At 33.0% G+C, this 27,754-nt stretch overlaps 1 protein-coding gene across 2 annotated transcripts; it reads right to left on the reverse strand.

The window, feature by feature from the left end:
• LOC125054663 (sodium-coupled monocarboxylate transporter 2) lies at positions 1–27,754 on the reverse strand. Of its 2 annotated transcripts, none has more exons than XM_047656677.1 (10): positions 27,593–27,754; positions 18,559–18,771; positions 11,772–11,914; positions 8,343–8,545; positions 7,547–7,678; positions 5,907–6,266; positions 4,922–5,052; positions 4,232–4,482; positions 3,275–3,417; positions 1–2,352 (listed from the first exon to the last, which is right to left on the reverse strand). In XM_047656677.1, exons 2-10 carry the CDS (start codon positions 18,764–18,766, stop codon positions 2,007–2,009), a joined length of 1,917 nt encoding a protein of 638 aa, XP_047512633.1. In that variant the 5' UTR covers positions 18,767–18,771; positions 27,593–27,754; the 3' UTR covers positions 1–2,006. The 2 variants fall into 2 exon arrangements, with proteins under 2 accessions (XP_047512633.1, XP_047512634.1); XM_047656678.1 differs by lacking the exon at positions 27,593–27,754 and adding an exon at positions 21,167–21,186.

Raw genomic sequence — 27,754 nt, forward strand, 5'->3', positions numbered from 1 at the left:
TTCGTTAAAATATATCTTTATTTTTTCTCTAAAAATATTCGCATTTAATACTGATCAATATAAGTACATAATGGCAACAACACATACAACATGATCACTAAATAATACATTAATTAATACAGCCCAGAACAAACTAGGATAAAAACAACAACGTCTAGTTACTAAGCACATCCATATACGTATATTCATTTCATAAATTTACCCTATTTAAATTACATAGTATCAGTCTGATTGCACTCTTTTAAATAAAGTACTCTTTCCTCTCCTACTATCAAATAGGGATGAAAAGAGATGGAGATAGTTAAAATAGTGCAATTCGATTGATTTATGATGATTAAACATTATCTTCTCATTTATAAAATATATTTTATTACACAAACTCGAAGTTTCGTACGTTACAACAGTCTTGGTCAGCGATAACTAAAGGTATAATGGACACATTCACATTACAGCCGTATTGAGTCATGCATTAGGAATAGGTTCCATAGGAAATTATAGTTCACAGAAAATGGAAACAAGTACTAGATATTTTAAATACTTCCTTAAATCAATTAGATTACGTAGCTGAGTTGAGTTCTTTATATTGTATATATCTTCTATATATGTTTATATTTTGTGAGCGTGTCAATATTTTTTACTAATAGTAATTTTAATAGTCTACTCTGAGCGTCGATGCGTGTTTAAAGTTGATACTTTGTACATTAAAAATGGATTTTTATAGAATATAGCTTGACCTTCCAAACAAAACTCGCTATCTTTTTCTTATATATATTTTCATGCATGCGTAAAACATATAATAAATTCATGATTCAGTCATCAATATTATATATAATCACAGTCAAGTTAATATTAACTATCACTATAACGTTTTAAAAATCATAATAATTGCACTTCAAATTCTTAACTAATCCTATTTAAGTTTTTATTGGGTTAATGCTACTTCTGATGGACAAAATATATATTTTTAAAACCAAAAACTAGTTTCGAAAGCCAAGGTCACTTCGTCGCTACACCATTGGAGTAAAAATGTATTTAATAATAATTAGTTCATTTGTTGCTTCAAATTTATTGTAAATATACCAAAATAGTAAATAAAAATACGTAGTTACAAAACTAAATGTGGGAAGTGTTAGAAATTTCTTTAAGAATTACATATGTACTAAATCAGAGATTTAGGTACGCATTCCAAAACGCGAATGAATCTATCAAAGCATTTTTTCTTAGATTTTTTTTTAAACCACCTATGATCCTGTGGAAACAGCCTTGGTTTAGTTTAATTGTACATCAGATTTAGCATTATAATTAGCATGATTCACAGCTCTTATTAGGAATAAATAACACTCAAAAACTATTTTGTCTTTAAGACTGTCTTTTTTATATCTAAGTTATGCCATAAAAGTACATCTTGTTTAGATGTTTAAAAACTTTATTATTACAAAACACTGGTTAACCATTATTTGCGGATTATACGAAGATAAATAAGCCGTTTAAAACGCGTAATTTAATTTCTGCCAAGCTGAATAAAGTCCAAAAATATATTTTTAAATAATATGGGTAACGAATATACTTGTAGGAATTTTGTTGCCAATTTCATACAAATATTTTAAGCGAAATTTGTAATTGCGCCTGCGCATTGCGTCGACTCAATTTTGAAAAATATGCCAATAGAGCGCACCTGAAACACCTTACATTGCACTGGTGTCTAATTGCACACGTCACTGTCATTTGTCACTTTGACAATTAACTTTCATAAATTAGTGTTATGGGTTTAGTAAGGACGATTTAGCGTGAATACAACACTAGACTAAATAAAATATTTGCATAAGAAAACAAATTCACAATTTTTAAGGAACTTTTTTAATAGTGGTCATGGTCATTGGTCAACCCACAAAAACGTTCAGTAAACAAAGTAAGTTTACAAAAATCAACATACAAATCATACAATTAAATATCCCTACTTATATACACTTATATACAAAATTGGCACACATCACTTCCTCTACCTATCATAGCCTAGTTTTCATCGGCTCTAGACTGTCAATATAATATATTTTATTACCAGCAAGTCCGGTCTGAGTTCTTTGTTCCTCAACTATGGTATCACACGTTTTATCAGAAGCTTCATTTTCCTCTGAGGTTCTCTCCCTATCTGGCGTTGTGAATGTATGTGATTTTCCCGGGAATTTGCGGGCCATTCTCGCCACCAACGGATGGAGAAGTCGCTCGTCAAATTTGTCCGATTCCTGGTTCGTTAGATAGCCAACTATTACTCCACAAAGTACGCAGACTAAGGTCCCTATTACGGCATACCACATGTAGGATATTGAGTAGAATTTCATTAAGCTGTCAAACCTGAAAGAAAAGGCACCATAGATATGTTTTTTTTAAATTCAATTATTCATAACTAAGACTAGCCTATATCTTAATATATATAAATTACGTGTCACGTTGTTTGTCCGCTATGGACTCCTAAACTACCAGAACCGATATCAATCAAATTTGCACACCGTGTGTAGTTTGATCCAACTTAAAATTCAATTTATACCCGCAATATTATTTTATAGCAAAATATTTGTTTATTATTTGATGGCGCTGTGTTGAAAGTACCAACGTTTCACATAAGCTACAATTTAATGGCATAACCACCACAAAAGCATGGTGGTCCCCATGACTAGTGTTCTCCTACCGTTTCCCTTGAATAGGTTACTACTATGTAATATAATTAAAACCTTAGCCACAGAAACGCTTGGCCGGTCTGCTAGTAATTAATAAATATTGTATCGTAAATTTACAAGAAATGACTCTATCGGATTTAATCTGTATAATTATCAGAATTTTAAATTTTTCTATTGGCCTAAAGGTCTAGATACCAGGCCATAAACTCCAAAAAAAAAAATTAAATTTTTAAATTTTTCTAAGGTTGGCTAAAATATTAAATATGACTACTGAATTTAGTTTTGGTCGGAATAGCTACAAAACATAAAATTTATTCTTTTTTAAATATAAATAGGTTACGGGTTATCCATTAAAAAACCCGGAGCCATTTACACCCATTTTATAAGTGGATGCATTGCCGGCCTATACTGATGCAACCGGTCGATTGCACAGTTTGCTAGTTTCCAAAAGGCTAGCGCCCAAGCCAAGCCTCGAATTACTTCGAAGGGGATGATGCCAGGCAATTTCTTCTCTTTCTGTTCTTCAGGCAAAGATCTTGTCCTACTAAAGACAAATGCATAAGCTTTTCGCCTAAGGCTGTGTCAAGACTGATACTTACATTATATTATCAGAAACGGCCTTTTTTGCAGTATGACTACTGTCAATAGCTTCGAAGACGGGGGCGTACCGCGACAGTGTCTCATTGACAACGACAGCCATATGTCGCGGATTCAGTGCTCGGGCAGTTGCATTGGGACAGGTCTGAAAATATTTAGGACTTTTACGACTTCGGAATTAAAGTATAAGTTAAAAGCTGTCCGTTATATGCCTATTCTAACTAGGTATTGAGTTTAGAAACTGGGTATAGTTTGAATGGTATATTGAATGGAATGGTATAGTTTGGCTGGTTTAAATCTGACATTAATTATTGTATTAATAAATTTTGATATAATATATAATAAATACTTAGGAAATATACAACGTGTTTCGTAATTCACAACTTGGAGCGATTAAATTTAAAGTTAGGATTTTTGATGATATAATTACATTACATCTAAATTGATAATATTTTTCACTGATATTATAAAGAGGATTTGTATTATTGTATGTTTCTAACAAAAAAACTCAAAAACAATTGAACGGATTTCAAAACTCTTCTACAGTCAAGTCGTCATGATCGTAGAACAATGTCGGATTTGAAAAAAATCCAAAATCCACTTTTTATCATATTTGGATACTACATTGACTAAATATTACGGCTACATTATAAAAAAATCATGTGCTTTAAATTTAAAATTATCATGATTTTTCTAGAAAACTGTGTAATTTAATTTTATTATTTTTATTTTGTTACAAAAGAAACCCTATTGTTTGCTTGTATGCCAATTTTCATAATAACAGAATATGAATTAAAAAAATTATGACAAAAAACAAGATTAGGTATATTATTTTGAAATGGCTGTCCTGTAAAGTTCACTATTTGTCAGATCCGTCACTATTCTACGACTATGACGAAATATTATTTAATAGTGTGATTTTTTACTTTTTTTTTTAATAGTGTGGATTTTGAACATACCTCAACGGACAGTGGCAGCATATCTACTTTAGAATTAACATAAAGCAGTCTCCCCATGGCCATCCATATCGTCATTACATGAGAGACAATCATGCCACATAACGCCCCCTTTCCATTCGCCATAGGGAATAGGGTTGCCAGCAAAAACACACCCAGCAGCGCCCCAGAAGTCGCCGATGTTACCAGCATATTCGCTTCTACCACCCCATTGACGAACCGTACGAACAGCGACATAATCATTATAATTATTGCTGAAATGAGTTTTTAATTATTAATGGTTTATCGTTTACTTAAAAAATCTTCAAAAAAGCAAAGTCCCCAATAACTTTGTACGTTACTAAAAATATAACGTGATATTCAAATTGAACACGTGTTTTTTTTTTAATTTCAAACCAATTAAAATCTAGAGGTGCCAGGAACAAGAACGTATGAAATAGCCACTTCTTCCTTGTACCCTTTTGTGTATCTTTTTTTTGTTAAGCTCATAAGCTACATTTACTCATAAAAAACCAATTGCGAACAAACAAAAGTACAAAAAAAAACAATTAAAATATCACAACACAAATTTCAGAAAATATTAATTGAAATAGTTTATTTTACTTTCTTAATAAAAAAGCTAAATCCATTATGTGCTAGATTTATAGGTTTATTGTGCTTTGTCTATGTAGAAATCTTCTTTTAAGTACTCACCATAGATAATGCCAATAATCTTGATGGCAGTCAATTGTTGCTTGTCAGTGATGTCCCTGAAGGCTGGCGCTGATGACACAAAGTCTTCCCATGTCACGGTTGACAGCGAGTTAATATTCGAGACAAGGAAACTAAAATCAAAAGTACAATTTAGTTTTTCTTAATTATTGTTTTGACCTAGTCTACTGCTTTATTTTTGAAGTTAAACTTCTTAAGCGCGTTATGAAAAATTTATCAGAGTGAAATTTTACGATGCGTGAGCACCGTGACACAAAATTAACAGAATAAAGTTGCCCACGGAAGATGCTACGGCATTGGATATAATTTAAAAACAACATTCGAATAATAATAGAATTTATGTTACACTTAATGTAAGAGAATAATAATAAATATTTATTTATTTAATTTTTCAAATGTAAACTGAACTTTATTGACTATAATTACGCCTTTTCCAATCTTTGATTGTTGATTGTAATTAATTATTTGCATGTAATCAAAAACTATTTTTAATAAAGCCAAAGAAGTATAACTTACGCGCGTACATAAGTACACGCACCCTATTTTTTATGTTACTTGAGGCAAACGGGCAGAAGGCTCATCTGATGTTAAGTTATACCGTCCCCCATGGACACTCGCACTGCCAGAAAGCTCGCAAGCGCGCCGCCGACCTTTTAAGAATTCGTACGCTCTTTTCTTGAAGGACCCTAAGTCGAATTGGTTCGGAAATACTTCAGTCTACAGCTTGCGACTCTCATCCCTGAGGTCGTAGGTCCTATCCCCGGCTGTGCACCAATGGTCTTTAGGCTAAATCACCAACTTTCTTTAAAAAAGATCAATGAAATACCCTTTGTCCCAGTGCACGGTTACGGGATAAGCAACCATTTTGTAAGTGTATGATAATATTATCCTTTCATTATAAAGATGCGCGTAAATTCGGCCATTTGGAAAACTTAAATATATCGTTGACATTTTAATTCAAACTCACCTTAGCGCTCCATTGAAGATACTCCCCAAAAACAAACCAAGCATTCCTGGCAGAAAAGCAAATTGATCTTGCACATAAAACGGCAGGACTTCATCTGGGGCACTGATTCTTCCACTCATAAGAGGATCACAGTATCTATATAGGGAATATAAGGCCATCCCGACCACCCAGGATAGGCTGAAGAGGACAGAAACTGCTGGAACATTCGAGAAGAGAATCCTTCTGACTTTAGCTTCGCTGGACATTGAACAGTATCTTTGTACGAAGGTCTGTTGACAGCCATATATTGATACGGACATGAAAAGCTGACCGATTATGGCGGAGAATGTGTCCACGCGGACTGTTGGGTCCCAAGTGAAGCTGGAAATAGGGGAATGTTATTAATTTTATAGGTTTGACATTGTTTTTTCATTTTTATAGAAGATATTATTATCTCTGAAAATATTACACTAATACTAAAAAATAACTTTTTAAATGGTTTTAAACTATGTGACCATAATATGAAGCGGTTTAGTCATTCGCAAATACTTCATTTATAATTCATATAACTATGTAGCAACTAGCAACATCTACATTGTGTAAAAAAAAAAACATGGCGATTAAAAAGAGTGGCCGAGAGTTTGCCAGTTCTTCTCTTCAGTTCAACGCCCTTGATTTGAGAACTGGCAGTAAATGTAAAATTAGAAGCATTAATATTTATTTCTTTAATGACGAATCACAAGTGTACATTGTGTTACCTACGTGAATAAATGATTTTTGAATTTTACAATCTACAGCTAATATGATGGCGATGACGTCAAACTCTGAAACGCGCTTACGCAGTTATACCGACTGCTGAGAATATATAAGACTTCTTGACCTTACCCACTTGGGGTCTTCGGATCAGACTAATCGAGGATCTTCCCATTAGGTTACAGGACTGTCCACTATCCTTCCTCGACAAATATTTTAATAATAAATTAAATTCTTATTTACGTTAAAACACACAATAATTGTTTTAAAATAGTTGCAATAATGTAATTTTAAATATCTTCTTTAAATATTTGAGGAAAAAAAAGCTTTTTATATTATAAAATTAAGCTTGTATTAGCATTCTCTCAAATAAATAGTTATTTATGTACGAGAAGACTATTAATAAAGCAGTCTTCCCGTGTTTGCGTTACATAAACGTAACAAAATATTAAAATTTACTAAGAATACCCTAGTGCGTTCTCTATTTATAAACTATTTAGTAGATTTACCATGTATTAAACGCTGTGTTTAATACATTAATAAGGTAATCATAATGTTTACTGTGGATAATAGTGTACAGTTCTCCAAATTAATGGGAGGATCGTTGACCAGTCTAAGCACTGATCGAAGGCCCCATTGGCCAAGGTCAAGAAGTTGTATATATCATTAGTGGCCGGATTAACTTCGTTAGCGCGTTATGACGTCATTGCAGTGATTATAGTCTCGAATTATAAGTGTCGCTACATTACGTACAATATTTACATTTACGTGTAACATTAGTCGTTACCTACTGCATTGAAATTCAAGAAAGTAGATACAAGAATTGTGACTTTTTAAAACCCTCTTCTAAATATATTTGTATTTATTAGTTACTAAACAGATTTTGATGTGAATAAGTAAATACTCACTTGAAAAACTTCATTCTTCCACCATCAATGTTATCTTGTAGGACTTGTGCGGGTCCCCCGGATTTTATTGTAGCTTGCATGATGAAAGCACCACTTACAATCACCATCGTCAACGTTTGAATTACATCGGCTCTGAAATATTAAAAGAGATTTAATAAGTGAGGTAACAAAAATGTGTTTATTTTAACGAAATTACGTTTCGTCACTGTAGAATGAGAACCTCGTATGGCAAAAAAACATTTATTTTTTATTCTTAGACTCTTATGTCATTTAACAGGTATAGTCATGAAGTAAGGACTTATTTATGTTATTAATAAATAAGTCCTTTTTACCATCCAAAACTATGGACAAAAACACATAATAATATTTTAACGAACATTGACGAAATGAAATTTTTTTTTCGTTTTCTGTAATGTTTGGTTCTCTGGACATACGAGGTTATCATTCTACAGCGACGATTTATGCATTCATGTGCACTCGCTAGAAATTAAAGTAAATACATTTGAAAGGAACAAAGACCTTTACGAGTTAATTTAGTGTTTAAATAAAGTGTGCTCAGTGATAAACATTGTGTCAATGATTCTTTACAATATCACCAAATACGTGGCCACTCTCGCCTGCTCTACGCCCTTGATTTGGGAATTGCTTCATAGTAACTTCTTTAATTTGTTTTCTAAATATTAATGTGAATAAATAAATTTGGAATGTGGTTTGTAACACAGCAAAACATCAATTAGCTAACCTCAATCGCCGTCAACGTGGTTTTATGTATAGGTGTTCCAATATTTTTACTAACCTTATAGCTGCCGCCAAACCGCCTAACAAATTAAAAACCACAGTGACCACAGTCAACGCAGCAGCGGACGCCCAGTGGGGCAAGCCGAGGACTGCGTGTAATGCAACTGTGGGCGTATATACTGTAACCGCTAGGTTTAGTACTTGGCGGAGTAGAAAAGTAGCTGCCGCAAGACGACGAACTGATTTTGAGCCGAAACGCATCTGAAAATGGAGTTAAGGTCTTAGACATCTTCATACTGGATTTACGGGTACAAATCTCGAACTAGGGCTTAATTAATAAGCGAGTTTTCTTGTTAAATATATATTATTATTTAAAATTATAATAATAGCGACTTAGACCAAGAACATTTGGTCCACTATTATTTACGCATTGAGTCGATTTACAATTCCCTTATGCAATATGCAAAAACAGGGACTTGATACTAGGTATGAATAATAAATTGTATTAGTTCTCGCCAGATCATGCCTACTATCCAACCTCCATAGCACGCACTCTATTCGCACGACTTTTAATTCTCGAAAGCTCAATAAATATTGTCATTTCCAATTAACGCCCCAAATACAAAACGTATGTTTCGGCTCGTTTGTACGTGAATAAAGAATAATAACATAAAAGGCGTTAGCACATTGACATTAAAATAAATAGCTTGCAATTGTCTCTAATAATTACGATAGTCACACGTATGTCGTGAACTGCGTGAAATTACTTTAATTCAAGGAAAATACAAACTAAATGTGTTGTTTTTGCCATATTAATACGAGGTTTTTATTGATGTATAATAATAATAATCAGTGGCGCTATAACTTCTTTAGGTACGGGCTTCAGATTTCTGAATCTGTTTCATGATCATTTTTCAAACTAATAGGCAAGTAGGTGATCAGCTTCCTATGCTACACACGCCGTCGACTTTTTGGATCTAAGACACGTCGGTTTCCTCACGATGTTTTCCTTCACCGTTTGAGCGAATGTTAAATGCGCACATAGAAAGAAAGTACATTGGTGCACAGCCGGGGAACGAACCTACCACCTCAGGGATGAGAGTCGCAGGCTGAAGCCATCAACACTGCTCATTTTATCGACATCCTAAAATTTTATACGAGTATTTAGCGACAGGCTCCATACGTTCTCTTTCTGTATGGGAAGTATATAAAACTAATCACGTGAACATCTTAATATATATAAATCTCGTGTCACAATGTTTGTCCTCAATGGACTCCTAAACTACCGAACTGATATCAATAAAATTTGCACAACGTGTGTAGTTTGATCCAACTTAAAAGATAGGGTAGTTTAAATCTCAAATTATAGTCTCAATATTATTTTATTGCAAAACATTTATTTATTATTTGATACAATTCTAACAGATGGCGCTGTGTTAAAAGTTTCAAAGTTTTCACATAAGTTATCTACCTTTCACATACGTTCTCCTACCGTTTCCCTTGAATAGTTTACTACTATGTAATATAACAAAAACCTTAGCCACAGCAACGCTTGGCCGAGTCTGCTAGTATCACTACATAGTATAAAACAAAGTCGCTTTTTCTGTCCCTATGTCCCTTTGTATGCTTAAATCTTTGAAACTACACAACGGATTTTGATGCAGTTTTTTTTAATAGATAGAATGATTCAAGAGGAAGGTTTATATGTATAATACCATCCATTAAATAGTGGAAAAGTACTGTTATTTTTGAGGTTTCTAATGTGATGTCGTAAATAATTACATTTTTTCCGCTTACATTGCAAACGCAGGCTGAACCCTACGAGTTTTATCAAAATAATGTACTAAGTATTGTACACATTGAAAAGGTCTACAGAAAAGTCCATGATGATATATGTCTATCTGTTATGGATAACCCACAATAACTTTTTTTGTCATTTACTTTTTACGACAAATAATGGCTAATTTTCGAAGCGATTTTAACCAATACAGCATTAATCCATAACCAATCAAATACCTTGAATACATTGTTCATTTAATATAGATCTATATGGCTCTTTACACCGTATGATTTAAGTGAATATTTTAGAAGATTTTACAGATTTAAAAATTGCGGGACGTAGCGTTTGCGGCGGTACAGTTTTTCTGTAGTGTATTTAGTATCAGCCGGGGCGGGTCGCTAGTATTATATAAATTTGAACGGTTACGCCTGTTTGAGGGTAAGATCAGAATCTTGACATAGCGCAAACCATGTCTCCTGGATGTCAAAATCCAATACATTTTTAGCAGACCAGAGTCGCACTAACACTAATTCTCGACGGTTACTTTAAGATATATATTGACGTGATAACGTCTTTAAAATCGTTTTAGTCGGGTGACATGTTCAGAAACTTGTGTCACACCAAAACCTCACGAGCGCGATCGCAGGTATAACGAGAGAGAGACGGTCCGATCTCCCGTCTCATCTCGAGCGCTGCCAGTCATTCCGTGAATGTATGAAGAAAAATGTATATCATAGTCGAATAAGTAAACTTGTCATTTTACACCCGAAATTTATCATCAAAAGTGTGAATAAAACGATAGATGTAATTTAAAATTTGAAAAAATTGTTATCTTCATTAATTCCTTACTTCCCAAAAACTTATATCACCAATAAGACGTTATCACGTAAACATCTCGATCGTAAACCTACTTTACAAACAACCAATATTTTTATTTCATAAAGAATATTGCAACACTAATACAATGCAATATACTAATACAATAATACGTTACGCAGTTTTTTTCGTTGTTAATAAGTATTAAAGTTACTAATTAATGTTAAAGATGCTTTATGTTACATTCATATGACATTCATATAACACAGTTATGTGGAGATGTATAATGGTCATCTTTGTTTACCGCAATTAAAAAACTAATTATCTTTACACTCGTGAGTGTCACATTAAACAATAATATTCCATAAGAAGTAATTAATTATGATAATATAGTATAAAATGAGATCCGGGTTATTGAAATTGTAAATAATACTAGATTTTAGGAAAACTTTTCTTAGATTCAGGGCAAAATTTATTTATTTAAAAAACCCCTTAAATCAAATAACAAAATCAAGTAACCTATATTACCTAGTAATTGGACGGATGTCTTATTTGTATCTCAAGTTACAATCTCGAATTCCGTTTGACCGCTCCCGAACTATTTAAATTTGATTTAGAACATCAATCAACACGGGCAACGCTGTTCTTCGCCTCGGAATTACTATTGCATTTCATTAATTCATTCGAAAGTAAATTGTCAAAGTGACAATTAACTTACAAGTACTTTTAAGTGTGTATGGCCCATCAGAGACCAAGATAAAACCCTATTAATTTTGGTATTTCTGTATCTAAAATTCATTAAAAATATTTTAGACATGAAAAACCAGTTAATCCAAGAAACTTGGCTGAGCTAACTAGCCTTCGTTAATTCAACGCAAAGTCAATCCTTACCTCTAAATATTGATACACAGAGTTCGTATGGAGTCTGAAGTAAACAGGAATAAACACCAAACAGACCACAGGAAACGCCAAAATCATTCCATACAGGGTCTCCCACATTGACGATCCGAAGTACACCAGCTCAGATGGAAACCCTGAAAAAAGAATATAGATTGTTTTATATCTGTGGCGTAGTAAAAGGCGATAATATAATCTTCTATAACTATTATCACAGAAATTAGCATTACATTTAAATCCGTTATATCTCTATATTTATCCGTTACAGAGCGAAGATTTGTTAGAGTGTGGATTCAGAAACGTCAGATAGCGCGAACCATATCTCTCATATGTCCTACAACACATTTTTGACGTATGGCAGACTTAAGTCTCGTTTCTAAATCACCCTCAATGTATAGGTATGTAAGCAAAACTGTGTATTGGAATAAGGAGTAATATTGCGAGCCCTCTGGAATTGAGAGTGTCCATGGGCGGTATCACTTAACATCAGGTGAGCCTCCTGCCCGTTTGCTCTATAAAAAAAAAACTAATGTTTAGACGTTATAAGATCTATTTCCATGACTTGACCAAATGTTATATAGATCCGACTCAAGACTAGGCGATAACGTTCGAGAACATAAAAACCGTATTCAATAGACAGGTTTGAACATTTTTTTGTGCGTTTTTTATTAGAGGCATTTTTACATAAAATTTATTCAAATTTATTCCTCTATGATCATTAAGGCAAACTAGTATTAAACCTATTGAGTAGGGAAATGACCCGACTTGGCTTCGGAAAATAATATGAGCCATTATAACCCTTGCTCTCATCTCTGATCACCAATAAACTTGCTATGTGCGTATTTAACAATCGCTAGTACAATGAAGTAAAACATTGTGAGAACACTGGCATGTCTTAAGGTGGGAACTGACCAAAGTTACGAGGTGTAATGTAGCATTCGCATCGAGCGTGTTACGCATCGAGCATGTTACGCTATGTTCTAAAATCGGCGTAACATGCTCGTCAAAACTCTGTGCTCCACTTTCGCCGCCAGTGTTCACGAGATATGATAGTGATAATGTTGATATCTTTCATTCTATTTAATTATTGTTTCATCCAAATTAAGAAGAAGAAAAAATGTTACTGGACATAAAATTTATTTAAAAACACAGGCGGTTTGATATTGATTGCAATATTAAAAACCAAATGATTACTGGACAGTATAAAAACTTTGTACGCAGGTCTCGATTTTGAAGAACTGTTGAATTTAATTGGACCAAAAGTACTTAAAAAAGACACAATTTATAGAAAATCATAATCATGATCACTCGCGACGTGCGACGCGTGATTACTGAACCGCGTAACAGTCAAAGGATTCGCCAAAAAACCGACAGCCGGGTGGAGCACTCAAAGCGAGCAACGAGCGGCTCGTTGCTCGCTGGTTTCCCCGTAACACGACGTACTGACTGCACGAATGCTCGCTGTGTAACACTACATTACATGTTACATTACACCTCGTAACGTTGGTCAGTTCCCACCTTAAGACACAAAAATCGACGGTGTGTGTCAGGCATATAAAGGCGCTATTTATTGTTTCCCTCAGTGTTTTCGTCCTTTTTACTCTAGTGTTACTTTGTTTATAAATAAACGAGACAAAAAGCAGAATATACGGCTTAAGTACTATTATTAGTAGGATTATTTCACAGTATAATACTAAAAACTGGACTGCTGGACATCAGATAGAATTCATCTATAATAATAACAATATATTGCTCTTAAGACACGATTTTATTCTATGTATACAATAAAAAGGCGAAAATATTTTTTATTAATGTAGTTTATTGATTTATTACGTTTTTCGTTATAAGATTAATATGGCGCCAAGGTGTTATAAAACTTTACAACTTGTTATTTATTATAATTTTGTATAATATTAGATCATTCTCTGTATAACATGTTTTCGATGTATATATAGTTCTTTAAGTAATCATAATAATATAGCTTATGTATTGTTATTTAATTCCTTGATAAGAAACTACAAAATATTTAATTTGTTCTTCCCGTTTAGTTAGAACGTAAAAAGGTCTACCTACTAGCTTTTAAATATCAAAATGGTTAACAGCAGTAACAATCATAAAAATTATTAATCACGTCAGGTTCAATTATTTTCGCTGGGATAAACCCACCTCCGCTCCTCTCTTATAGCCTTATAAATTATGAATAAAAAAACTTGTGTGTACTTATGTACACGTGTTAGAAGTTATACTTCTTTGGCGTAACAAGATAAAAAACTTTTCGAAAAATTTAAATTTCGCCATATTCAACGTTTGTAGAAAAAACAACACTAACAATAGAAAAAATTACTCTCATAATTTTTCCCTTACGCGCCAATATATAACTTCAAAAAAACTAAAATATTGACTATAGCTAACTTCAGGGTATCGGTTATATGACGGTGTGCGCGCGCATCGTAAAAATTTACTCTAATAATTTTTCCCTAACGTGGCAAAAGAACTATAACTTCTAAAATATTTCTGTAAAAAGCATACTAAAGGAAATCCATAAATCAAAATCTTTAACAAAGTTTTACTATAAATTTGTTGAGTTGAGGTTTTCGGTTGGGTTCTACACAAACCTAACAAAACACAAATGTATATAACATTTACAAAAACGTATAATCGGAAGGCGGACATCGATCGAAAGCATTAACACATGACGTATATTATACTTCCCCACGGAAATAAATTGTACGTCTCCATAATCTTTTAACGAGCACGTGTTTCAGCACGTTGGAGACGGACATCATTTATTATTTTTCATTTCGTTAAACGTGACAAAATTAACCTGAAAAAGTGATTTTGTTTAGGGGCCGTTCCTCACGATGTTTTCCTTCACCGTTCGAGCGAATGTTAATTGCGCACATAAAAAGAAAGTCCATTGGTGCACAGCCGGGGATCGAACCTACGACCTCAGCGATGAGGGCCTCACGCTGAAGCGTTATTTTCATTTACGCCTGCTATTTAGCAGACTGTGATAACAAGTATCACGTAAGCAGATTTACTGCAATTTAACACCAAACCAACCTTTGAAATTTACACGATATATTTTATCGCCAACTAAGTAATCCATTTCAGACAAAAATTGATAGTATTACATTGATTTAATGTATTACATAACTAATTGTTATTACGGGCCTTCGCGCCTTAGTGATCCAGCTCTTCACTGCGCACCACGAGACACCCCGAGACACTGACACAGCAATTCGTGCTGGGATAGGGCCTTAAGCCGCACCACTTGAGGATAATGCTTAAATAAATAAATCCATGGCGTGGATTAAAAGCATCCTCGAACGCAATAATGAAAATTAAACATAAATTTAAAATGTTACTAACAAAAACAGAGTTAAAATGTATTTATTTAAAAAAATATATTAAAAATTTAAATATATGTTATTTTGTATCATTATGTTCTCAGAAAGCATTAACGTAGGTACTTGGGTTTTTCAAACATTTTAATTATTAATAATTATATACCACCACCTCATCACAAATTAGATGCTATTTAAATTGCTTAGTTTTTTGTAGTTGTTTTTCCATATTTTCGTTTATGTGGAAAAAATCCAACTTAAAGGCATATCCGCAATAAAACTTATACGGCAACGAAAAGGCCTTGGGGCCCATTGTGTTTCTCTCTCTATCTTGGAACTAGAAAAATAAAAGATGAAAACAATTTTAAAAACCCATTTTAGATTATTCATTCATGACTATGGGACCTACATATATATTAATTCTTTAAAAATTCAAATGTATCATTAATTTCAAGAACCCGCAAAAACGCTTCTCTAGACAAGATGGCGTCGCACCAGTCCCTACGACCTATCATGCCAGTAAACACGTAAACAAACGTCAATGTTCGTGTTATTTACCATACTTAAATTACAAATACTCAATCAAAAACAGTCAACGACGAAATTAAACTTTAAGATAATATTACATATCATTATGACAGGCAAAGACATTTACTGGCATGGTACGTAATTATCGATTCGACTAATCTGTGACCGGGTCACGTGACTGAGGTATAGAAATTAATATTTTCTACTGTCGTTTTAAAAAGGATTATTTATAAGTTATTTTACTCCATAACAATTTTTAAACCCATGTTTTAAATTTTTCAGTGGCGCTACAACCTCTTTAGGTGTGGGCATCAGATTTCTGAATCTGTTTCATGATCATTTTTAAATCTAATAGGCAAGTAGGTGATCAGCCTCCCGTGCCTGACACACGCCGTCGACTTTTTGGGTCTAAGACATGTCGGTTTCCTTACGATGTGGAACACATTATGGTGAATGCAGGTGTTAAATGCGCACATGGAAAGAAAGTCCATTGGAAAGAAAGTCCACAGCCGGGGATCGAATCGACCTCAGGGGTGAGAGTCGCACGCTGAAGCCACTAGGCCAACACTGCTCAGTTTTAAATTTTAACCATAGTATTTATTGCGTCAATTTGCTGTAAACCCAGTCAGGTTGGCTGGACTACGCACTACCAAAGCGATGCAATTTTTCGCCAAGATTTTCAAATGTGTTTTTTATTAATAATTGTATAGGGAAAAAGTAATACATACATACATTTTAAAACTAAACTTTTGGTTACGGAACGTAACGGCGTGTATGATTTAAATAAGATTTTATTTACCTATTAAACATTCAACAGATTCAAGATATTATACTTATAGTAACACTATAAATTTTATTCTTATATTCAAAATATTGTTTAAAATTGGTATATTACTATTCGACTTCGTCCGGACTTGATCGAAGATTAACAAAACAATTAGGTATTAAGTTTGGTAATTTTCCAACCGATGCCCAAACATTAGTGGAAATCTAAAAATAATTGTGTACTGTTGGAAACTTGTCAAGCCACGTGGCATATACGTACGTAAATAAACAAAATGGACTTTTAACATCACCACCTCATCGATGAAATCAACATTAAATATTTAACAAAAATCATGAATACTGGGTCAGTATATAGAGGTGTCCATCACTAAACTTTTATTGGATTACGATAAACTTATATATATTTTTAGTATTAATAAAGGAATTTTGTGTGATGTGCTAAGATCACAGTATAAGTAAAGGAAATTCATATTGGCATAGATACCATACTTTTCCGGGTTTCATTGGATTGGCTTTTTTACACTACGAAGGCGAATTACTTAATGTACTGGCAATATCTTGGATAGATTACTCCAAAAACACTTATTTTTTTCTAAAATGAAACAGAATCAACCAGCTAATAGGAATTGAAGCGGCAAAAACCAGAAAAAGATATGTTTACTATCAAATGAGCATCAAATTTGTCTAACATAGTAATAATGTAACAGATTTTTTTTAAATAGAATCTCGCTTTTTATCATTTATTTATTTATAAAAGCTTGCCAACGCTTGGCACATTAATACATTAATAATAATAATAATAATAAAAACTTTATTAATGACAGAAAGGTTTGTTACAGAAATCAGAAATCGCTAGTCCCCACACTAGGGAGGCCCTGTGTTGTGGGTAACTAGAAGACAATTATTTCGTGGTACATGTTAAAAATAGTTTAAAAATGTGATATGAAAAAATGATAATAAAAAATAAAAAATACCAATAATAGTTATAAATTTAGTGTTACGTGTGAAGTGAATGAGTGAGTGTGAGAATAGGTGAGTTTGCGCATGTATTTGAGAATGTAGCTGAAAGTTGTTATGATCGTGTACTGTGTCTGTGTTTATGAAACCTCAAAGTCATACCAAGATATGTAGTAATGCCTCTGTGGATTCGAAATCCAATTTGGCTAGTGTAGTTTCTATGTGACTCGCTAATTTGTATCTGGATAGTTTTACGATCTCAGAGTCCATAGATTTGGAGAATTTGTTATAAAGGAAGGGGCCCCTAAATGCAAAGGAGCAGAAGAATAATAAAATACAGTTTTCAATGTGTCAAACACTTACTGGCAAACATAGCATACAAGAAGTAATGAAATTAATTAATCAAAACAATAATAAAATTTAAACAAACACTAAACGAAAATCGCTCTCAAAGTCTGAGGTGAGCAACTATGGATGTCCAGATCCAGCTTGTTTAATAGAATGCTCAATCTGGACATCTGTGAATTTCGGCCGAAACGCGTTCTCCGGAAAGGAGGGATAAATGGAAGGATGGGATATATCATAAAGGGACTTGAGAGCGTAGCTCGGCTGGAGTGGTCTTCTCCCGCGACTAGCGCAAGGGCGTCTCCTATGAGACTCAGACCTCGGCTTGGGCCGTCACGGGGTTCTCAATCGCCTGAAGGGTATTAGTGAACAGAGTACGTAGTAAAGATACACGCCTTACCTGGTGAAGATGTTTTTTTTTATTTAATCACTAATCTAATTCTGATTTTGCTCTGTCGCGCGGGCAGCTTTTAATGTGAACAGAAACTCTAGAGTCTAGACCATCTTATAAATACTACAGTACAAGACAAAGAACTTGTAAATATTACTTTCTTGGAATAAAATATGCTCCAGTATTAAAGTGTTTAAAGAGAGCATATCCAATTAAAATAAAAAAAAAATTTGACCTCATAATGCCCTCTAGAGTGTTTTTTATGTGAAATGCCAATCATTTATTTCTATTAGTTCAAAGACATTTCATTCGACTTCGAAAATCTTTTTCCCTATATATCCACTCTATATTTTACACTACGAAGGTGTAAAATACTTATGGTTTAACCAATTTATGTAAAACTTTAGTTTGCCAAAATCTCACTTACCTAAAAACGACCGTACGCCCAATGTCCCCCTCGCCACAGACAGCATCATTGAGAGTACCGACACCCCTCCTCCAGCGAAAATATAGGCTCTTTTGGCACTCCCGGCCGCTGCAGCATCCTTCTTCCGACTCCATAGGGGAAAACATGATGACCCGCATATGAACAACGCGAAAACTATACACTCCCACGCCAGCCAGCCTGAGTTCATGGTAACTGAAACAAAAGAAAACGTAAATATTTTTTACAGATGAAAACTTCGTCAATGACAAACTTCTTACCAGCCAGGTCTGTTGATTTTGATTAATGAAAAGGTTTAACAGTAACAAATGCTATGTTGTATAAAATTACATTAAAAGTTGTACTGCATACTTCATTCAAATAAGGATTGTTTTTGGTACGTTTTAACTATAAAATTGAGTGTAAAGCTACGGTTTCCTAGAAAAGCGGTGCCGTTATCTAACAGCCGTAATGTAACGTTAGGTGACGTCACCCATACGTTGTCTATAAATAGCATCGGAGTAGGTTTTCTAGATAACGTTGAGTGTCACCGTAACGTCTAATAGTGGTGCTGTCATTTGCATGACGGCCGTCATAGCGGTGACAAACAGTAGTTCAACGTTCTTCGCGTGTAGCGGTGCGCATATTTACTTAATACAATGACTTGGACGAGCGAAAATTATGAACAATTAATTGATTTTGTCAAAAATTATGTACAACATCAAATCCAAAGAGTACAGACAAGCTCAGATTACGAAATTGGAATAACACTTCAAAAATACGGTCGCACTACTTTCTAGGAAACCACAGCTTGGCCCCCGTAAGACGGCCGTTTTTAACATCCGTAAAATGACAGCCGTTAGTTAACGGCACCGCTTTTCTAGGAAACCGTAGCTTTAACAGCCGCATACCACTACGTTTTGCTATACAACATGAGGTTGCCAGTTCACATCACTACCACAATTTAATAAAAAACAATACAGAATGGATTTATATAAATACTTTAGGCAATCAATCGTTTTATGTGGTTTCACGTAGAAGATAATAATGCTGCTCTACGTAATGCTCCAGTTAAGAATGCTATCTCCATAACAAAACTGTATATAACAGAACCTTATTTGTAAACTAATTATTGCATCTCATTTGTCTTATATATGGTAATTTTTAAACAAAAGGTTATTGTCAATTAAATAGGGTTGTTACTTAAAAATATATTGAAAAGTAATTCACGATCAAGACGAAATATTTCAAAGGACATTTGAAACATTAGTCTTAATACGAATGATTTTTAATTGCATTTCAGTATTCCGACTTAATGTATATACTTACAAAATTCTATTCTTTGACGTCATTTAGATTTTTATGCACAAAGTAATACTCATCCATACAAAAAGATATATCAAAACCTGTAACTTTAGATAATTTTACTTTTAAAATATAAATGCATGCTTTATTACTAATGAGTTGAGTGCAAATACAGCCCTAGGGTGTGAACATAATACCAACTGCACGATATATATATATAACAACACTATATATATATATGTATATACATATATATATATTATGTAATAACTATTGTTAAAATAATCACGAATTTAACGAGGTACATAAATGTACTCATCGCTTGACGACTAAAGCCAAGTGCCAAGTTTCCTGCTGGACAAGAAAATGAAATGTTAGAATATCATCTAAGCCAAGCCGCTTTCTTTTTACGAAAGTATATATTTACGAATACGGACTTTTTTCTTTAATTTTCAAACATTCATGGAAACCCAATTAAATAAAAAAAAATACCTTTCAGGATAAGTTAACGTATGGTCTTTAGAAAAAAAAAATTTGATTCTAACAATCGTATAAAAATTATTTATTTTGTAGTTGTTAAGGCGTTATCCGGTGTGTAATAGTTTTGTCGCAATTATATTATAACTGCTTAAATTACTGTAACGTTTACTGTGCGACATTCTGCAATCATGATGTCAGAGTAGGCTGAACTATTGAATTTTTTTAAACGGTGATTAAATATAATGTTTAATATTAAAAGCTGAACCATTAATTTGCTCGGTTTAACGCTCAAATCTCCGGAAATGGTTTTGATTAAAATGTTTTGACTCATTGATATATTAAGAATATACGTATATATCACAATTTAATCGGCGAATTAACGCGGGTCAAACCGCCAGGTACAGCTACGAAACTTAAACTACATTTAATAATGTGAATTATTTTTGCGAGGTTGTACTTGACGCGGTCCAAACGTTGATAGTTACGCTCGAAATAAACACATGTAATGTCCATAAACTATTAATAGCCCATTTGAAATCCCATTTTTTATAGTAAAACATACAGCATCACAAAATTACAACTGTTATTAGGTTAAGAACCAGGAACCAAGAATAGAATTACAACCAAGCTTAAAACAAGCTGGTTAGGCTTCAAAATTCAACAACGGTTGAAGCTAGGTATAGCTATTAGCTAGCAATGTATAGATATTATTATGTTAAATGTACATTAGTTAAACGTCCGAATTAATAAGAATTCTTATAAAAACAGAAAATTTTATATTACATGTTTAAAGGACAAGAATAATTTTGTAAACATCTCAACATACCATAATTGGCCGCGCTTTTATTATTAGTCCATGACAGTAAACATTATAATACTCGTATGTAACCATTAAATTGTTTTTGCTTCTTGTGAGAGATTGACGACGAGGGACCACAATTATGTGAAAATTAAATTTTCGTAAACAACAAACCGCCGTTTGTTTATTACCCTATCAGGTGACTTTTGACATTTAACAGAATCACCACAGAAACAATTAATTATGACTACCATAGGATAATGACAATAGTCTATGCTTTATTTGTAAACAAGTGTACAATGGCATGAAACTGGTTTATTCTTCGGTTGAATATAGTAGTTTATAAAATGAATGATTCATTACGTATTTTAAGCATATTTACTACGACTACGCTTTCTTAGGATGTTTATATCGTTTTTATTTTAATTTAGTAGACATAAAAGTTTAACTAAAGTTCGTATGGTATTTGAAACCATGGTACAAACGCGGTACCGAGTACGTGTACGCGTACGGCCACGTATTATAAAGTTTTAAGGGTAGTTCAGTAACATTTATATTCACACAGATTTTTGTGGCCGAGTTCGGTATTCAATATTTGAATAAATATAAAATAAATTTCCCGTGCAGATTTTAAACCGGAGCCTAGAGTAAGATAGCTTGATTAGCTAGTTTGACTTACATATTAACATGATTTCAAAAAAATCATACTTTTACAGTAAATACAAATGCTAATACAGCTAAGTATGTGACAACTTTATATATTTAATAGTTATGATTTACAAGCACTGGTAAGACTTTTTTGAGAAGATATCGGACAACATTTTTGTACACATAATATTGTTGTTATAATAGTGTAATACGCGTTCGTCATTGTTAAACTTTTTACATTTTTTGAAAGTAAAATAGAATCTGTGTTATGTTACTCACCGATAATGTAGTTTTCTTACACTACTGTATTAAAATCAGTTTAGTAGTTCTAAATCTTTTCGCTTTAGTTGTATGTCCTTTGACAGGACTATATACGTATACTATTGTAATACACCTGTAACTGTGTATATAATTATTCATCTCTAACCATCCGTAATGTCCATAAAGGAATCGGGTATGACTGCTCAATTGAGCTTGTACCAGCTAGGCGCCGTGTACAATCGCTGTATAGGCTTGCGGTCAATTGACTTGTTAGAAGCACGTGACAATCGATAAACATACATACATCAGAGGTATATTACATCTAAAACAACAAACTTGTATTTGAATGCGATTGAGAGAGATAAAGATGTTTTGAACTCCACAAAACGAGAATTTACCCTAGCAATTAGCACAATCTAAAAAATTAAGATTTTAAAAAGATTATTAATAAAATTCAAATTGCAAAAAGTTCTAAAATCAGTATTTTTAATTGCTAAGCAAAGATTAACGATTAATTATGATGACGTCACGCTTCGTAAAATATTACTCGAGAGATTAACAATGGATTACGCAGGTAGTATAACCTTTGTTGAACTTGATCAAGAACATGTGCCGTTTCTTTAATCATGAATTCCGTATCAAAAAGTTTGATATTCCTTGAATATTATACAATAATTGTGAATTACATAATTATGTACAATAATCTATTATTTAAAGTTTTGTTCTTATTTCATATATTATAATATATATTCGTAATGATAATTAATGTAAATTTTAGTTAAGGAAAAGGCCGAAGACTGTCCGTTTTTACCAAAGATAAATAAAAACAGTCTTCCCATTGTAATGCGTTTACAGAGTTCTTATGTCCACAGAACACGATACAAGAAGTCAGCTGTCAGACAACGAGCTCATGACGTCATGTCCTACTAGGCCCTTAAATCAAAATTTACAATTTTGTGAATACAAAATATATAGTGCACGTATCCGGTTTTCACTGTTATTGCTCGATCTTTCAAATTATCTATTTCCCCATGTAAATAGATCTATTTATACGATGTTGTCGTATATATTATATAATATATATAATATATCTTACATATTAAATTTAAAAAAAAAACAGTGGCGCTACAACCTACTTAGGTATGTGCCTCAGATTTCTGAATCTGTTTCATTATCATTTGTCTATCTATTATAGGCAAGTAGGTGATCAGCCTCCTGTGTCTGACACACGCCGTCGACTTTTCGGGCTTAGAGCCAAGCAAGCCGGTTCGCTCACAATACCTTCATCGTTCGAGAGAATTTTAAATTAGACAAAGTCCATAATATGTGCCGGGGTTCGAACCTACGACATCAGGGATGAGAGCCGCACGCTGAAGCCACTAGGCCAACGCTGCTCGTAATATTAAGTTATCTTATATTATATCTTTAATTTATTTAAACATGTCACATTTTTTGAATAAATCTTTACGATTTCGATTCGCAAACTTACCGCGCAGTTTGAGCTTATACGACCTTCGCCGAACTTGAACTTGGCCGTGAATATGTGCCAAGAATTATAAGATCTCTGAGCCAGACGCATATGTTAACTTTTAACTAACTAGTTTTATAAAGTAATAACTATATAGTTTCTACTATTGAGACACTATAACACGGCTTTCTGTTTTCGAAAATCATATTTATTAAGTAAAAAAAATTAATTTGCACTTGTGTTTCTTTTTAATTTGTAAATATATTAAAAATAAATACAAAATTAATCGCAAAATATGTTGCTAAGCGCAAAACTCGCCTAGACCAATTTGAGTATTTTTTTAAAATATTCCTTGAACTCTGAGGAATGTTAGAGAGAATGATTTGAAAACAAAATAAAAAAATAAGTTTATTTAGTAAGTGGAAAAGCGAACGAACCTGTATGGGAAAGCATAGAAAAATGTTCCTTATGTTAATATGTAGCTACTAAAAAGTTAGGCTTAAGTAAAAAAAACATATCAAGGCGAAACGAAGTTCACTGGGGCAGCTAGTTTACAATGTAAATGGCACGACGACTGCAGAAGATACTTGTAGTTATTACGTGTTACCAACAGAAGCCAATTAATTAATTTATTTTCCTGTTTCATATGTGTTGTATCATAAAATATGCACTCAATTTGTTGGGGTCTTTCGCGTCTGTCATGAGACATTGTCAAGGACCTCGAAACAATTGGTGTTCGAAGTTGGACGCAAGAAGCACGAGATAGATTGTGATGGCGATAGAAACTTGCAGAGGCTAAGGCCCATATAGGACTGTACAGTGTACAGCCATTGACGATGATGATGACTTGACTACCAGTTCTTTTTCATGGGACAGGAGGCAAACGATATAGCGTGTCACGTGACAATTGCAACGCCGGGGGGCTTTCGAGTGCGTTGCAGACCGAGTATTAGAAATAAATAGATTTTTGGATACCATTCAAACGATACCGCTCGCAGCTACTGTTAGCATTTAAACCAAAACTCTGCACCACTCGATCTGGTCCTCAGATTTCTGTATCTGTTTTATGATCAAGTTGGTGACCAGCGTTCTGTGTCTAACATCCCCATCGTTTTTTTACTATTTTATTCACCGTACGAGAGAGTGCGCACTATTGACAGTCGTAATACGAACGCACGACCTCAAAGTTGAGAGTCGCACGCTGGAGACGCACTGTCATTTTTCAAGATGAACTCGTAAACACACTGCATACAAAATGCCCTTAAGCCCTGGTCCAATAGCATGCAATACTACTTTTAATTCCCAATCGGATATAAAAACATTAAATCATATCGTAATACATTAACTCCTAATGTTAGTGTCAGAAAACAGGTTTAAATTCAAACGGGTTCTTAAAATTTTTGTTGTTGCGACCTTGACCATCCCAGTATTACTGTATAATAAATTTGTACTAGTAGTACATAGAAGAAATTAACGCGAGGATATTCTATGTTAATGATATAATATATTAGTATAGTAGTATAGTGCAGTGAGAAACAGATATGATTGAGGGGTTCAAGAAAGAACTCACTGTTTATTTCCTATAAAATAAAAACTTTAAACGCTTTCGAGATAATTATTTGATTGGGGCAGCTTTTTTCTGTTTATCATTTTAATTAAGTATCCTAAAATGTTGCATAGTCAAGGATTAATGATTATCACGGTTTTTAAATGCTCATACATTTAAACCAGGGGTCCTAGGTTCGTTACCGTTGAAATAGTAATCGTCTTGAGTGAGATTGTAGATAATGCGATAAGTTACTCAAAGCGTCCGAAGAAATATTTAATTTCAATTAAATACAGCAAACCCGTTCCAATTCAGTACGACAGTATTTATAATGTCACTTTTTGTATAAGAATTCTCAGTATTTAAATAAGTTATAAATATAACTAAGTAGTTCTACCTCGAAATAGAAATCAATAATAAATTTTCATTTAATTCCATTAATAACTTTTATGAATGAATTGAACTAGAAACAGTATCACGGCACCTCAATTATTATAATTAATTTCACAGAATCACAGTCATGCTAGAATTGACTTTAAAGAATTATTTAATTGGGGCAGATTTTGTATTTATCTTTATAATTAATGTCACTTTTAATATTAACAAAGGATCTTAAAATGTTTCTTGGTCAAGGATTAATGGTTATCAAGGTTTCAGATTTCACGAGATTGAGATGGATGGGTCATATAATAAGGGACACGAAGGAAAAATGGAACATAATCGTTAAGGGGTGGTCCTGTTTAAAAAGGAAAGAAAGGCAGGCATATAAGAGATAGGATAAGACGATATTAAAAAAAGGTAGCGGGTCAAATGTGGATTCGCACCGCATCTCTACGCTAAGATTGGAAAATCTTTGAGGAGGCCTTTGTCGAAGGACAGATATATAGATATATAGATAGAGACTAAATATCATATTTCTTCAGGCATTTTAAATTTAGCATGTAAGTTAAACAGCATAAAGGACTTTTTATTATTTTAATCATAAAAAAATGTTGTGATCCATCGCAAAAAACCTGGATTGGAAATAATTTTAGATTATTTCTTATATATAAGTTAACAGTATATTGATATTAAAGTTATCTGAAAAAATATTTATTTATTATTAAAATTTTCCTAATTTTTTTTTAAATATTAAAACATATATAATTATTAACATAATTATTTTTGTCCTTTACATAGACCTAGTAGTAAGTAGGTAGTAGAAGTACAGGTACCTAAAATTATAACAAATTTTATAAAAAGTATAAAAATTTCATATCAGTCTTTAGTTGTTTTCCGCTGTCGAAAAAATTTCACAAATTCAATAAAATGCGTTTGTGAGATCTTTAACTTTTTTAAGAATTTTCAAACGCGTATGCATCGGAACAACCATTGTAAGTAAACAGATATCGCAACGTGTGTAGAATATCAAGAATCTTTAGAATAGATCTCTATATCTCTCTATAGTACGGGAAAATATGGGGCTGTATTGGCTTTGATGATTTGGGTTCATTTGAAAAACAATATACTTTAAAGCAATCACAGTAAAAGTAAAGTCTGACAATACCCAGAGGATTTTGCGTTTCACTAAAAATATTATTGACTTGTGTGTACGTTTTTATTCCCCAAAGCCGGAGCCAAAACAAAACATTGTCAATATTCCCACGCGAACAATTGCGTAAGCGTATCCATTAGGGATCAATGAACGCTAAGATAAAAGGTAATGTGTAAAAAATTACGCGTTTTATGGCGTAATATATCGGAGGTCATGCGAAAAAACAGAATAACTATATTGCATCAAATGGTCAATTTTTTTTAATCTTTTTAATAACGAACAATATCCTCATATAATAAAATAATTGTAAATATTACAGCGTATTTTAAAGTTGTATTTTTTAGATTTTCTTAATTGACGTGTCTGACCAATGCCGCTAAGATGCGGATACGATATGTGCGAAATAAAAACATCCCCCTTTATTCGTAGTCTAATTCAGGCTCTACCTCTCAAACTATTTCAGGCTCTTTTGTCTCTTTCTATCAAATTGTGTTTTCCTTGTAATGAAAAGAAACTGGTATAATTAGTTGAAACGGTTTAATTGGGAAAAAAACATTGGGAAAAATAATTACTCCCAGAGTATCAAGAGTAAATATGATCATAAAAATTATTCCATAGATCTTATAATTAAATCAGATAGTAAAGCTAATAATAATAATAAATTATATAAGTTTTAAGACATTTTTTATTGAAATAATTATTGGCGTAATAGAGTAAGTTTCGTTTTAGGTAATTACTAAAAATTAAGGTAATATAAAGATTAAAAATATTGTAATTAACGGCCGCAGTGCAGGTAATTTTTTACATTTCATGCGTATTAAGTAATATTTTAATTAAAAAGATCAAAGACCATTCTAAAATATAACTAATTTTTTTTTACTTAAAATACTTCCCGCATTAGATACTTATAATATCGGTTTATTTCGAAATTTTAAAATATTTTGAAATACAACTAAATTCTCAGTACATACTTAAACTAAACATAAAAATGCAAACCTGCGTGATTCGGGCAATAAAATTCACAATCACTTCACTTAATTCACAATATTTTCTTTTCTAAGTCTAACAGTATATTAAAATAGATTTGGCGAGCGTCCATAAAATGATTAAACTGACGTGCAACCAAGACAAGGTTTCGCGACGGAATGAAGGACCAGC

The sequence above is a fragment of the Pieris napi genome, chromosome 12 (assembly GCF_905475465.1).
Source record: "Pieris napi chromosome 12, ilPieNapi1.2, whole genome shotgun sequence".
In the NCBI taxonomy this organism is placed as follows: Eukaryota; Metazoa; Arthropoda; class Insecta; order Lepidoptera; family Pieridae; genus Pieris; species Pieris napi.

Excerpts from the sequence above, each read along its gene's own strand:
- LOC125054663 (XM_047656677.1), bottom strand. The coding sequence starts at position 18,766 with ATGAACTCAGGCTGGCTGGCGTGGGAGTGTATAGTTTTCGCGTTGTTC. Across the intron at positions 11,915-18,558 it reads GGGCGTACGGTCGTTTTTAG|GGTTTCCATCTGAGCTGGTG; the intron begins GTAAGTGAGATT and ends TTCTTTTTTCAG. Across the intron at positions 5,053-5,906 it reads ATCTTCAATGGAGCGCTAAG|TTTCCTTGTCTCGAATATTA; the intron begins GTGAGTTTGAAT and ends TTTTGATTTTAG.